The sequence below is a fragment of the Vigna angularis genome, chromosome 2 (assembly GCF_016808095.1).
Source record: "Vigna angularis cultivar LongXiaoDou No.4 chromosome 2, ASM1680809v1, whole genome shotgun sequence".
Classification (NCBI taxonomy): domain Eukaryota; kingdom Viridiplantae; phylum Streptophyta; class Magnoliopsida; order Fabales; family Fabaceae; genus Vigna; species Vigna angularis.
The window spans coordinates 22,122,215-22,136,972 of NC_068971.1; the positions used below are offsets into that span (position 1 = coordinate 22,122,215).

The 14,758-nt window shown below is 33.3% G+C and overlaps 1 protein-coding gene across 1 annotated transcript; it reads left to right on the forward strand.

Annotated features, from left to right (window-relative positions):
* Window positions 1-12,398: 12,398 nt before the first annotated feature.
* LOC108328355 (small ubiquitin-related modifier 2) lies at window positions 12,399-14,428 on the forward strand. The gene is made up of 3 exons (XM_017562214.2): window positions 12,399-12,562; window positions 13,959-14,108; window positions 14,195-14,428. The coding sequence occupies exons 1-3, from the start codon at window positions 12,473-12,475 to the stop codon at window positions 14,264-14,266; spliced, it is 312 nt and encodes a 103-aa protein (XP_017417703.1). The 5' UTR covers window positions 12,399-12,472; the 3' UTR covers window positions 14,267-14,428.
* The last annotated feature ends 330 nt before the right edge of the window (window positions 14,429-14,758 follow it).

The following is a 14,758-nucleotide window of genomic DNA, read 5'->3' on the forward strand; positions in this document are numbered from 1 at the left end:
GAATATTCAAGAAGGGTTGAAGTCATTTGTGGAAGGTGGGCCTAAACTCTTTCTTTTCGGTCATCATTGGCCATCATGAAGCATATAGTAGAATATGATTTCCTTTTAGGCCTTGTATTTTGTGCCAAGTAGTCTAGGATTTTCTTTTGGGCCTTGTATTTTGGGTCAAGTGGGGTAAGGTTTTTGGTAAACTTGGGCCAACAAAGGTCAACACCCAATGTTGACATAAGTTGACGTCTTTAGTGCGTGTTGACCCATGTGGTCAAAGTTTTAACCTAGCTTAGTGAGAAAGTGTGGGATGTCCCACCTTTTTTAGTGTGGCCATGTGTCATTCTCTCATTAGAGAGGATTTTCCATAGGTAGTGGTCACATGTCCTCCTGCTGATGAAGAGGATAAGTCATTTATATTAGTCTCTAAAGTCAAGGCTAAGGCTTCTCATGTGGTCTCCTCTAGTCACCTTCCTTTAGAGTTGGTTTAACCTCTCTAAGAGCATAATCAAACACCACTCAATCACTATCTAAATGTTATATAATGGAATAATACCTTACTATATCACTCATAGTTTTCAGAATGTGTATAATTGTATGAAACTTCTCATTGTATTGAGATTGACTAACTGAATTCAAGTATAAAGCAGAGTTTATAAAGAACTCTATGGAAAAAAATTGATAAGATGCAAACTGTCAAACTGAAAAAATATAAATCTACTAATAATGAAAATATATAGTAATATCCCTTAAATTGGGGTGAATATCACAAAGTCCCAACTTCGCAACAAAATTATCAGAAAACTTATGATGAAAAGGCTTAATGAAAGAGAAATAGAAAGAAGAAGATAAATGAGACCTTGTTGAATTTTCTCACGAATGAGATGAAAATTAATCTTTATATGCTTAATGGCTGATGAAACACATGATTATGAGCTAAGTAGATAGCAAATGATTGTCACAATATACAACAGTGTGTTGCAATGAAACATGAAGGTCGTAAAGAAGATAATGTAGCCATTGAATTTCACAAGGCTGGTTAGAGCTTGATACTCAACCTTTGAGGAAGAACATGAAACGATAGATTGCTTCTTGGATTTCACAGAGATTAATGAAGACTTGAGAAACACACAGATTCCCCTTATGGAGCATTAGGTATCCAAGCAACAAAACCAATTAGAATCAATAAAGGCTAAAAGTATGAGGTATGAAGAGGTAGAAAAGAACGACCCTTGTACAAGTGATCCTTTTAAGTAGCAAAGAAAGTAAAATGCAACTTTATAATGAGTATCAAGACGGTTGGCCAAAATCTGGCTAAGTTGCTTGACAAAATAAGAGATGTTTGGTCGAGTAATAATGAGATACAAAAGTTTTCCAATTAACCATATGTATTCAACAACCTTAGAAAAAGGGTTGTCCTTGTGTGGCTTGAAGTTTAATTGAAGGATTAAAACGAGTAGGAGCAACTTTAGAATTGAGTAATCCACTATCATAAAAAAGTTCAAGAGTATATTTATTTTGGTTCCTGATTTGGATCTTGCAATTTCAAAATCGAGAAAGTACCTTAATTAGCCAAGGTCTTTGATTTTAAATTTTGTGTCTAGCACATTGATGAGTGCATATTTATGCCCACACTTTAGATTTAATTTCAAAAATTTAGTGGAATAATTGTGCTTAAATGATTGATTTGAATAAGATTTTGCATGATTGGCTTTATCAGGTTTGGGAATTAAAGAGGCTTAAAATGTGACTTTAGTTGCATAAATTATTTTGGAGAGTCTAATGTTTGTTGATGCAGCTGGAATTAAAGTTTGAATTGCAATTTTGAAAAGAAAGAAAAGGATAAAGTGCAATTAGAGGAAATTTTTGGACTTTTGTGCAATTTTGAATAAAATAAAAGGTTGAATTGTAATTTTGGGCAATTTCAAATCTATTAGATATTTTAAAAGATAATTTAAAGAAAATATATCTTAAGATATTTTATTTGATATTATTAAATAATTACCTTATTTAACTATATCAATAAATATCAAAAGATAATATTTGTCAAATCTTTTTGAATCTAGAAAAGATATTATCAAATATTCTCAAAACCGATTAAATCTGTTGAATATTTGGAAGATATTAGATATAAGATAAAAGATCTTATCAACAGAAGATTCAGAGTCCAAGCCCAATCAAACCTATATAAAGAGACCTAGGGGTGGTAGAAATCACAACTCATTCATTCTCAAACTCCTCCATTGGAAGCACACATCCACCACTCCTCTCACTTTTATTTCATCATGTGTTTCATTCCATTCATGGAGGGCTAAGCTTCTAGGGCTATTCCACCATAATTTCATTATGGATTCTGAGGTTAAGTTGAATTAGTGCAATTGTTTCTTTTGATTATTGATTTAAGTTGCTCTCTTTCTAAGTCTTTAATCTCTCAATCATATTAAAAGCAATGATTTTTGCATCATAACGTGTTTGAATCTACATGCATATTAATCATATGAGTTCAAGGGTTTCTAGGTTTGGTTGAGAATCTACTTTGATTAAATTTAGGAACTTTCATATGATTAAATGGATTTTTGCTACTAATTGAGAATGTACTTTGATTGATGGTAATAATTTCAACTATAATTAATTGAGAATTTACTTTGATTAATTAGCTTTTAATTTGGTTAGGAGATTTAAGAATAGACATGATTAAACACAATAGAATTTGATTGAGAATGTACTTTGGTTGAATTCGTTGTGAATAATCTAGAAAGGTCTTGCATTTCATTGAGAATCTACTTTGGTTACCTGTATGATCGCCCTCAAATTAATTAAGAATGTACTTTAATTAATTTGAAACTTGAACAATAATCAATTGAACAATGATTTGTGGATAATCGATGATGACTCTATCTTGGGAAAGCAATGGAATTAGCCTATTTCATCATAATTGTTTCTAAGTTTCCTCTTTGTTTTACAAACATTCTTCAAACATTAATTCTATTAGCATAGTTTCTCACTTTTATTCTTTAGAATTGCATAACATTCATAAGATTCAAATATTGAAAAGCAATTCTGTATTCGTTGGGAGACGACTTAAGGTTACTTTAACTCTATCTACTTTCTTGAATACTACTTGGCAATACTAAAGTTGCCTTGAAAAGTAGTATTAATTTGATAGCTTCAACGACAACGTATCACACGCTCTTGACAAAATTAATTTAAGCCAAATTGTTACTAGCTAATACAATATCAACCATATAAACTAGCAAGGCAGTGAAAGAAGTAGATAAAGATTTTACAAACAAAGTTGGATCAACAAGTGATTGGGTATAGTTGAGAGAAGAAAGAATTGGGAAAGCATATTATGGCTTTGTCAATTGGCTTGCTTGTATGCAAGCGATAAACTTTAGAAGAACCACGAGGAAATAAATCGAGAGGGGAAAACATATAAACCTTGTCATGAAGCTCACCATGAAGAAAGACGTTTTTACATCCAATTGTTGCAAAAACCATCCCTTAACAATTTCAATAGGAAGAACAATGGTAATTTTAGAAATAGGAAAGAAAATATCAAAATAATATCCACCTTATAATTTTGTATAACCCTTGGATAGTAATAGAGCTTTATATTTCACAATAGTGCTTAAGAAATGCATCAAATATTACCTTCTTTTACATTGTCTTATTTGTAATTGGCCAACAGATAACTCAGCTCGACTAAGAGACAAAACAACCTGGACAATTGACAACACAGCCTGGCCAACAGACAATACATCCCGACCAAGACCGATTCAGCCCGTCTGACAAACAACCCAACCCTGCCAAGCACCACAACATGCAATAAAACACAACAAAACACAAAATACAACATGACAACAGATCATAACAACAACGAAACATAATAAAACAACATGGTAACACACCAGAACAACATGACAACATAATAAAACAACAGGGAAACACCATATCACCATGGTAACATAATAAAATAGCATGGTAACATAATAAAATACAACGACAATAGTATGGAAACATCCTTAAACAACATAACAATAGTATGGAAACATACCCAAATAACATGACAACATTCTGGAAACATACCAAAACAACATGGCAATATTATGGAGACATACACAACAACATGGCTACATGTTAAACACGTCGACACATACCTGGAACACCATGTTAAAGACAAAATCGTCTATACAACCAAATGTTCTCATGTTTTGAAGTTTAACCAAATAACATTAAAATAGAGTAATAATCAAAAAATAACTTAGGGTAAGAATACAAGACATAGAGCCTAAACCCCAAACAAACACAACCTAGAACCAGAATCCCCAAACATAAAAAAATATAGGAAAACACTTAGGTCCTAGGAAATAGAGAAACATCTAGGTTAAAACATTCAGACGTATGGCTAAACGATGTTTTGCCTAATGCATCCAAGAGAGATTGTGATAAAAGTTCAATGCTTATAATATCTAGAATAAGTATTTGGCTTCTCTCAAACACAAGATAGGTTGAGACAATGTCTCTAACAAAATACATTAAAAGCATTAAAAAGTATAAAGAAGCTTAAATAAGTTAAACGTCATTTGTCTAAAAAGAGACAAAAGATAAAGAAGCGTTTACGTGACTAAATGATACCATGAGCTCAACAACTACCTCATCTTTTGATGAAGTGTATATTTGCGCTTGATATCTTCATGGAAAAGTACTTAATTGTAAAATGTTAGCTAACGGTAGAAAATCAAAAGCACTTCGTTTTTTTGAGTAAGTATTAAATGACATTAAATGCTCAACTTTCAAAAACAACAAAAGTGATAAGAAAAGTCATATCAGTTACATGCACAATTTACTCTAATTTGGCATATAAGCTATTCTACACGCATCCATAGTGCTATAGTTCAAATATCAAAATGTGGACGTCAGTGACAAAAGAGATATTCACGGAATGTTCCTCACTTGAAGCAAAGTCTAAATAGATCATACAAGCTACTTCAAGCAAAGGACTAGAAAAGCTTGTATGTTCTGATAAAGTTGACTTACATAACAACTGTTGTGAAAAGAAGAAAGAGAAAACACAAATATCAAGGCTATAAACTACAAACTCAGTCTAACGGACAAATATTCATGAAGCCTATAAATAGAAGATCTCTCAAGAAGAAAATCAAGAGGATAAGTTAAGAGAAAATCTTAAAAATGAAGAGCTTACAAGGATATATCCATCCTAAAGAGAAAAAGACAAAGAGCTGAAGAAAAAGAATACATCTAAGCTGAAGAAAAGAGAAGAGAAGAGAAAAAAAGAAAGAGATACTCTCGAGCTTCATTGTAAAATTGCTTACTATTATAAGAGAGAAGAGAGAAACACCTGCGAGTGTGTAGGCTGCATTATATTGTATTCAAATCCTTTCTTTGAGAGATATAGTTTGAACTACTTGTAAGAAATCGTTGATTGAAATTCTAAAGGGAATTGAAACACTCACAACTGAACTTTGTTTGAGTTGAGGTATCTAGGCATAGTAGTCTAGTACCAAGAGTTGTGTGAATACTCAAGGAAATCTTGGTGGGTTTCTGAGTACCAAGAGTGGTGCGAATACTCAAAGGAAATCTTAGCAGGGTGTTGAGTACCAGGAGTGATGCTAATACTCAGAGGAAATCTTGGCAAGGTAATTGAGTACCAAGAGTGGTGCTAATACTCATTTGTAATTGTGTGAAGATTATAGTGGAACCCTCTGCGGAGGAGACTCGACGTAGCTCAGTTGGAGCGAACCAGTATAAAATCTCTTTGTTATTTTCTCTTCTCTTAACTAAATGATCCTCTTGAACCTATAGTTGAGCTTTATATTTTAAATACATGAACTTCCAAGCTAAACAATTATTTTCTTTAAGGAAGTTGTTACAAAATACTATAGTAGATATATTCTGATTAGCACGCCAAATTTATCAACGCTTATACATAAATATCAAGTCGAGCGTCTAAGCTTTGAAAAGAATATTTCAAGAGCTCGATAAACGTGGTATTTTAGAAGGATTGCGAAAACGTTTTTCATTAACACACTAGAGAATTAAGTTGTAAAATAGTTCTAGAAGGCTCAATTGATCTCTCTCATAATCTTCTATTTATAAGAATAAATTGATAGAAGAGTACATGATAAATAGGATAATCCTAAACATAATATAATAATGATAAATAGGGTAACTCTTGGCAAAATATAATCATGACAAATAGGATAAATATCCTAACAAACACTATTCAAACCCCCTCCCCCATTCTAGTATTTTTCAAGTACTTCACACATGGAAACAATCTAAAGCAGCATGACACAAACTACAAATATCATGGAAACATGTCAAAACAACACGACTACACTCTAAAACAACATAGTAAGACCACCCAGTGTAAATTTTTGAATATAATGAAAAACTATGAGATTAATCTCCTTTGTGTTCAATATACACATAGGATACTTTATTTACAATAAAAGAAATATGAGCTAAGCCCAAAATAAAAATAAGGAATAATAGTAAACTAACTAAAGATAAAATATAAAGATAATATATCTAGCATTCTCCCTCAAGTTAGCGCATACAAATCGTATGTACCAAGCTTGCTACAAATATAATCAATTATCGACCCCTATAAAGACTTAATGAAAATATTTGCTAACTGATCACTTGAATTAACTAACTCGACCTTGATATCTCCAGATACAATCTTCTTTCGAATGAAATAACGGTTAATCTCAATGTGTTTGGTCCTCTCATGAAAGACAAGATTATAAGTAATATGAAGAGTAACTTGATTGTCACATATAAGCATCCTTTGAGTATCATCTCTAAATTGTAACTCTCTAAGCATTTTCTTAAGCCAAATAAGCTCACAAGTGACTGAGGCCATAGTTTTATATTCCGCTTCTACACTAGATCTTGTCACTATACTCTGTTTCTTACTTTTCTAAGATATCAAGTTACCACCCATGTAGACACAATATCCGGATGTAGACCTTCTATGATAAGGAAATCTTGTCCAATCAACATCTGAATAAGAAATCACTCTTGTATGGTTATTAGAACCATATAACAACCTTCTTCCAAAAAATCCTTTAAATGTACTTTAATATATGGATGACTGTATTCCAATTATATTCACACGAAGAATTAAGGATTTGACTTACCACACTAATAACAAAGGAAATGTCAGGACAAGTAATCGTAAGATAATTCAATTTGGCTCCCCCTATTTTGCTAGAAATTTAGTATTAGGATTTATGGGTGTGTTAATAGATTTTGAATTAATCTACCTAGTTTCCTCCAAAATATCCAATGCATACTTCCTTTGAGATATAACAACACCATTGTTGGATTGTGTCACCTCAATACCCAATAAATATATAAGTTTGTCAAGATCTTTGATCTAAAAATGGTTGCAAAGATGTTGTTTCATTTGAGAGATGTCATGATTGTTACTGCCTATAAGAACGATATAATAAAAATATACTATCAAGTATTAAAATACTCACATGATATTATATATTCATAAAGACTAACTATTCACCATAAAAAAAGTCATATATTTTATACTTATTGTTTTAAGGTTTAATTCCTATTTTGGTCCCACTTTTCGTAGGGTCTGTTCAAATTGGTCCTACTTTTTTTCAAAAGTTCACTAAGATCCCACTTTTCGCAAAAACGGTGCAAGTTAGTCCTTTTTGGTTACGGCGTTAAAAAACTAACGGCACAGCTGCCCAGCTGGAAGAAAACTGATGAGGTGTACATTTTTTTGTTGCGTGGCACTGTGAATTGGTGATTCATCCTGAGAGCAGAGGATTCATGGCTGTTTTACCCAAATTGAAAAGCAAAGTTAGGGTTCTGAAATCTAAAAGCAGGAGGTTTCAGCAAAGTTAGGGTTCTGAAATTTAAAAGCAGAGGTTTAGGGTTAGGGATGAATTCATCACAGAGTTGTTCTTCCTGTTCGAAGGCAACCTCCAAAGGATTTTCGCAATCCTCACACGGTGTTGTTTCCAGGAGAGTTGGGATAACCCCTATTTGCCACTGTGGTGATATTGCTGTAATGAAAGTTGCTAGAACTTCAAGGAATGCTGGGAGGAAATTTTGGGGATGTCGCCATTACAAGATGAGTGTTGGTGGGCAGCGAAAGAGATGTAGTATCTGCCGTGAACTGGGGCACAACAAAAAAATGTGCCCTTTAAATCCAGCCATCATCCAACCAACACAATCAACACAGGCACAAAGTTCACAACCCATTGCACCTTCACAGCCATCAAGTCCCCAATCTCCTCAACCACCACAACCAAGTCAAGATTCCATCCGAGATTTAAGTGAGCCAATACAAAGGCAGAAGTTAAACATTAGAAGAAAAGATCCATAGATTTAGTTGAAAATTTGGATGTATTAATATGTACTCTTCTTAACTACTTTAATTGTGGATGTATTAAGCACTTTCATTGTCTGTGTTGAATTCTTATCAAACACTTTCATTCTGTATGTTGAATTCTTATTAAGCACTTTAATTAAATATGTTGCACTGATATTATGTTGTGATATTTGGAAGTAGTGATATTATGTCATTATATATGTTTTTTGCCAGGTATCCTTAATATGTATTATAGTAATATAGTAAGGGACCAATTTGAACAATTTTTAAAGGAAAAAGGGACCATCGTGAACAAATTCAAAAGCAAAGGGGGACCACAATTAACATTTTTAAATCAAAGGGGGGACTAAAACGAACTTCATTACACGAACTCAGATTGTTCACTCATATTACATCCATAACCCTTATTTTTTCCTTCATCATGGGGTGCCAAAACATCACTTCCCACCATTGAAACACCAGGACCAGCCTAAGAAAAGTGCAAAAAGTGCTTAAAACTCACCTTTTTGGCCAATGGTGACCCCAGTTCACCTGACTGAGTACCTGTGTTGGACTTTCTGTACAAAATCCAGTTTTCTCTCGGGTAATCGTTTACAGTGTCCTTGTAATCGATTACAGTGTCAAAAAAGGTGTAAACTTGATTTCTAAGGCATAATTCGAAAGGTCTTTGAGTATAGATTCCAACAAAACAAGAATCAACTCATTTGGAGTTCGGTGGAGAAAGTTATGAGCAAAAGAACAAGCAAAGGTCAGAGTTGGCAAAAATATATGAAACGCTAACTTGAAAGAATAAACTGTACCAACTCAGATGTCCAAAAAATACAAATTAGTAGTCATTGGAAAGATTTTTGAGTCTAGTTTCTAATAAAAAAAGAATCACATCATTTGGAGGTCGGTGGGAAAAGTTATCAGTAAAATAGTCAGCAAAGGTCAAAGTTGACAGCATGTTATCTCACCCAAGTTGCTCATCTCATAAACATTGTTTTTTTCCTCCATCATGGGGTGCCAAAACATCACTTCCCACCATTGAAACACCAGGACCACCCTAAGAAAAGTGCAAAAGTGCTTAAAACTCACCTTTTTGGCCAATGGTGACCCCAGTTCACCTGACTGAGTACCTATGTTGGACTTTCTGTACAAAATCCAGTTTTCTCTCGGGTAATCGTTTACAGTGTCCTTGTAATCGATTACAGTGTCAAAAAAGGTGTAAACTTGATTTCTAAGGCATAATTCGAAAGGTCTTTGAGTATAGATTCCAACAAGACAAGAATCAACTCATTTGGAGTTCGGTGGAAAAAGTTATGAGCAAAAGAACAAGCAAAGGTCAGAGTTGGCAAAAATATATGAAACGCTAACTTGAAAGAATAAACTGTACCAACTCAGATGTCCAAAAAATACAAATTAGTAGTCATTGGAAAGATTTTTGAGTCTAGTTTCTAATAAAAAAAGAATCACATCATTTGGAGGTCGGTGGGAAAAGTTATCAGTAAAATAGTCAGCAAAGGTCAAAGTTGACAGCATGTTATCTCACCCAAGTTGCTCATCTCATAAACATTGTTTTTTTCCTCCATCATGGGGTGCCAAAACATCACTTCCCACCATTGAAACACCAGGACCACCCTAAGAAAAGTGCAAAAGTGCTTAAAACTCACCTTTTTGGCCAATGGTGACCCCAGTTCACCTGACTGAGTACCTATGTTGGACTTTCTGTACAAAATCCAGTTTTCTCTCGGGTAATCGTTTACACGGATGCTGTAAACGATTACCAAGCCCTTTTTTGAACACTCTTAGTCATCCCTTGCAGAGCTTGCTCCTCCAACTAATGAGGGGTCACCCCACACTCATTGGACTCACATCACATCACCAACCACCCTCTCCCACCACTGAAACACCTGGACCAGCCTCAGACAGGTGCACAACTGCCTAAAACTAAGCTTTTTTTCCAATGGTGACCCCTGTTCACCTGGCTGACTACCTATGTTGGACTTTATGTACAAAATCCAATTTTCTCTCGGGTAATCGTTTACCAGGATTCTGTAAACGATTACCAGACCATTTTTTCAACACTCTGACTCATCCCTTGCACTACTTCGTCCCTCTACTCATCACGGGTCACTCCACACTTCTTGCGTTTATGGAAAGATTAAATGGTTGCTATTTTCCTCTCAAATAAACAACTTTAAGCAAGTGATTAAATGGTTGCTATTTTCTTTTTGTTTGAGGTGCTGACTATGATTTATGTGTAACTTATTGCTTTCCATTTCAAGTCATTTCCCTTGATCGTTTGTTCTGGTGCATCTAACAGGCAACCGCAGGAAAAAACAAGATGGCAACTCTTGAGAATTTATGGTGTTGCAGAAAAATGTTACTATCATGAAGGTGATTTGGAATGTCTCAGTCTGTTTTATACATCTTATTGTTTTATACATCTCAGCTGGAAGTTCACTGATGTGGTGCAATGATTGCATTCTGTGCTATTGCAACTGTCTGTTCAAAACCTAGAATCATGGTGTCCATGTCTCTAATTTTTTCTTACGTAGGGCCTCAACATGAAAGGCTTCTTTAAGATGATGCAGCATGAATTGAGAGTAGATTTCTACTTGTGTTGTGTGGATATTTACTCTACCTGATAATGATAATAATACGTTTGCTATAAATTCACAAAGTTATGGTACAATAACAGTTAATGTATGCAATTATGCGTTTATTGCTAAGCTTGACACTGGTTGAATCAGAAGATGAATACTTTTGTTGATAATATAGATTAGGATATCAGTCGTCTCTAATAGAGTTAAGATTTTCACTAGGCAATTTTGGCAAGACACAACTTTGAGTATAATAATTAACAATGAGTATATTGTTTTATAGTAATTAAATTGTAATAAAGCATATTTTTTACAACTATTTAAAAACACTTTTAAAAATTTTGGTTCTGAATAAAGTATTCCTATAACTTGAATGTGCGAATGTGGTTCGGAGTGTAGAGTAGTTTTAGGTGAGAAATTGGAGGAATTGTTAGAGAGATAATTTATATCTAACTAAGAAATATAGGTCCCACAAAATGTGTGTGATTATGCAGGGAAAATAGCATATCAGAATAAGGCGATGGCAATGGCAGGAAGAGATGGCGAATAAGGCGATAAACAGATAGAAAAATCGGAAATTTGGGAGTGAAAGCGTGACCCAGTGGAAAATAATTGATGGGTTTGAACAGGGGTGATGGTTCTCTCAGACTATATTTTGCGGTTTTTGAAGTTTGGAGATTTCGAAAGAGGTGAGGTTAGGGTTAGAATTGAGAAGGCAGAGAGAGATTGGGAAAAAACGGAAGGTGGAATTGAAAGGGTGGAAGAAGGAGGAAGAGAAGGAGGAGAAGGAGAAGGTGGTGATGAGAAGGAACGCCATGGGCATATGGGAGGAAGAGAGTTGGGGCAGAGGTTGAAGGTTGCAATTGCAAGGTGATTGCCATGTAGAGTGCCACGTCAACAAAAAAATGTACAGCTCATCAGTTTTCTTCCAGCTGGGCAGCTGTGCCGTTAGTTTTTTAACGCCGTAACCAAAAAGGACTAACTTGCACCGTTTTTGCGAAAAGTGGGATCTTAGTGAACTTTTGAAAAAAAGTAGGACCAATTTGAACAGACCCTACGAAAAGTGGGACCAAAATAGGAATTAAACCTTGTTTTAATCTTTAATTTTTCCTTTTTAATAAATATAAAAATTAAAATTTTCAATACCAAAATACTTTTAAAAGTGAGTTGTTAATGTAGAAAAATATTTTTTCTTTAAATATATGTATTCTTTTCTATGATAGAACAAACAGGTTCGTGTATAACAAATTAAACAAAAAATGCCATGGTGTAATATCTATAAATTGGGAGGACCCACATAAATTTGAGGGATTGGCCACCCCAGTGGCAACTCACAGACATACACAATATCTACATAGCGTAAAACTAACGCACTGGCACGTGTTTCTTGATTTGTGTCGTTCGTACCCACTACGCTACTATATATACTGAGCAAAGGTGTTGTTTTCTTTGCAATAGAAACACACCAAATTCTCACTGTAAGAGTACGAACAAGGTGTGAAGCTTGAAAATGTCTTCATCAGGAGGCAGAGGAAGCCAGGAAGAGGAGAAGAAGGGCTCTGATCAAGGAGCACATATCAATCTCAAAGTCAAGGGACAGGTTTCAATCCTCTGTTCATCTTCACTTTCTTCAATTTCATTATTGTTGTTAGGAAATAAAATAAAATTAGTGTGTTTTGGTTTTTGTGATTTTGTTTCTCTTATGCATGAACATGTTCTTTATCCCTTACTGTAGTTTCAATCATCTGGCTTCATGATATCTTATTGCATGATTGGTGTATAATTTTACTTCTTGAAAATGTTATTGGATTTGTGTTGAGTTTACATGGAGAAATATCTACTGAGAAAGGATAATGGTTAAATGATATTTGGAGGCATTAATGACTGGAGGTTACTTTAGTTTACCCAAGAAAAAGTATGTCTGATATTTAAGAGATTTTCAGATTTTCATTTTAGGCAGTTTTCATTGAAACTGAGTTTTGAGAGATTTTTGTTCTAAGTAGTTTTCATTGAATAATTTTCATTAACAAGTTGTCTTGAATTTGAATTGTAGAAATTCAACTGTGACTGTTTTAAATATTCTGAATACTAGTTTTGTGTTATGTTCAGAAAAATTTCTTTTTAGTATCATTTAAAAATGTTATTTTTGAATTTGTCTTTGTCTCTACTGTAATGTCATGCTTCATGTTTGCTAAGTAAGTTTTTTTTAGGGTTTGACACTCTTATTACCTTTGTTTGAAATATTTTGTTTTCTATTTTTCAAAGTTTTAATCTGTTATTGACATGACTACATTTCTATCATCCATAATTATTGTTCTCATGACAGTTTAAAATTGAAATTAAGAGACTTTTATAACAAAATGATGAAAAAGTTATGTTGATTTCAAATCAATTTACTTTTCATTTGTACCAAAGAAAACTTTAGTATTGATCCCATGACTCTGCTTTGTTTAGAAAAACAGAGAAACGCTCCTCTCACTTTGCCTTTAGGAAACAGTGATATATATATATATATATATATATATATATATATATATATATATATATATATATATATATATATATATATATATGTATATATATATATATATATATATGTATATATATATATATATATATATGTATATATATATGTATATATATATAGTATGAGAAATATGTGGAATGGTGAATATGGAATTATTTAGTATAATTTGTTTGTTTTTGTCATGCAATTTTTTTTATAATGCATTTGTTAGTTCAGTTCTTTTGTCATGTAGACATGTTCACTGTTCTGATCTAGTTTCTTTACCTATCTTTTTGGGGCATTTTTGGAAACTATGACATGTTTATGTTGTTTTATTATCTTTATCCAACAAACATTATTTCCTAATACAATTTTCTTTTGGAAGAATATTTCTACACATTTTTCATGCTTCTGATGTTGATTTCTCTGCAGGATGGTAATGAGGTTTTCTTACACATTTTTCATGCTTCTGATGTTGATTTCTCTGTAGGATGGTAATGAGGTTTTCTTCAGGATTAAAAGAAGCACTCAGCTGAAGAAACTCATGAATGCATACTGTGATAGACAATCTGTAGATTTTAGCTCAATTGCTTTCTTGTTTGATGGAAGAAGACTTAGAGCTGAACAAACCCCAGATGAGGTAAACATAGTTTGGTTGTGTTTTGTAACCTCAAAGTTTTCTTTATTAACTGCTGCAAAGTATAATGCAACTGTTACAATGTGCAGCTAGAGATGGAAGATGGGGATGAGATAGATGCAATGTTACACCAAACTGGAGGTGGATATAAATTTCTTTGAATGTATGTTATCTATTTCTGAATGCCTGAGAAACCATTGGTATTTGGTGCTTGTTTCAAGGTTTATATTTTGATATGATATTTATGATTATGATGTTAATGTAAACAGTGGACAATTTTCAATATGAATTTTCCATATTTACTAATGTTTTGTTGTTTAAAATATTGTTATAATTGTGTGGATACAGTATTGTGGACTTTGCCATATTTTAGTAAACATTGTCATGTTCATTATTGTTTTTTAGTTTGGTATACATGTTTTTTCTTATATTGTTCATTATCATTTCTTATTGTGGTGTCTTGAAACTATGTGACATCTACACATATGGACTTATTTTAAATGAAGTTTAAGCATTTATGAACAAAAAAAAATTTGACAATAAATTTTTTACATTCTTTTCATAGTTATCAAATTCGAGAGTTTATGTAAACTTGTGAGGGTCGAGTAAACTTGACTTGTAAACTCGACTCGTAAACTTATAAGAGTTTACTT

What these genes read in the sequence shown, in the direction of transcription:
- LOC108328355 (XM_017562214.2), top strand. Translation starts at nt 12,473, where the DNA reads ATGTCTTCATCAGGAGGCAGAGGAAGCCAGGAAGAGGAGAAGAAGGGC. An exon ending in ATCTCAAAGTCAAGGGACAG is followed by an intron (nt 12,563 to 13,958) that starts GTTTCAATCCTC and finishes ATTTCTCTGTAG; the next exon opens with GATGGTAATGAGGTTTTCTT. An exon ending in CTGAACAAACCCCAGATGAG is followed by an intron (nt 14,109 to 14,194) that starts GTAAACATAGTT and finishes TACAATGTGCAG; the next exon opens with CTAGAGATGGAAGATGGGGA.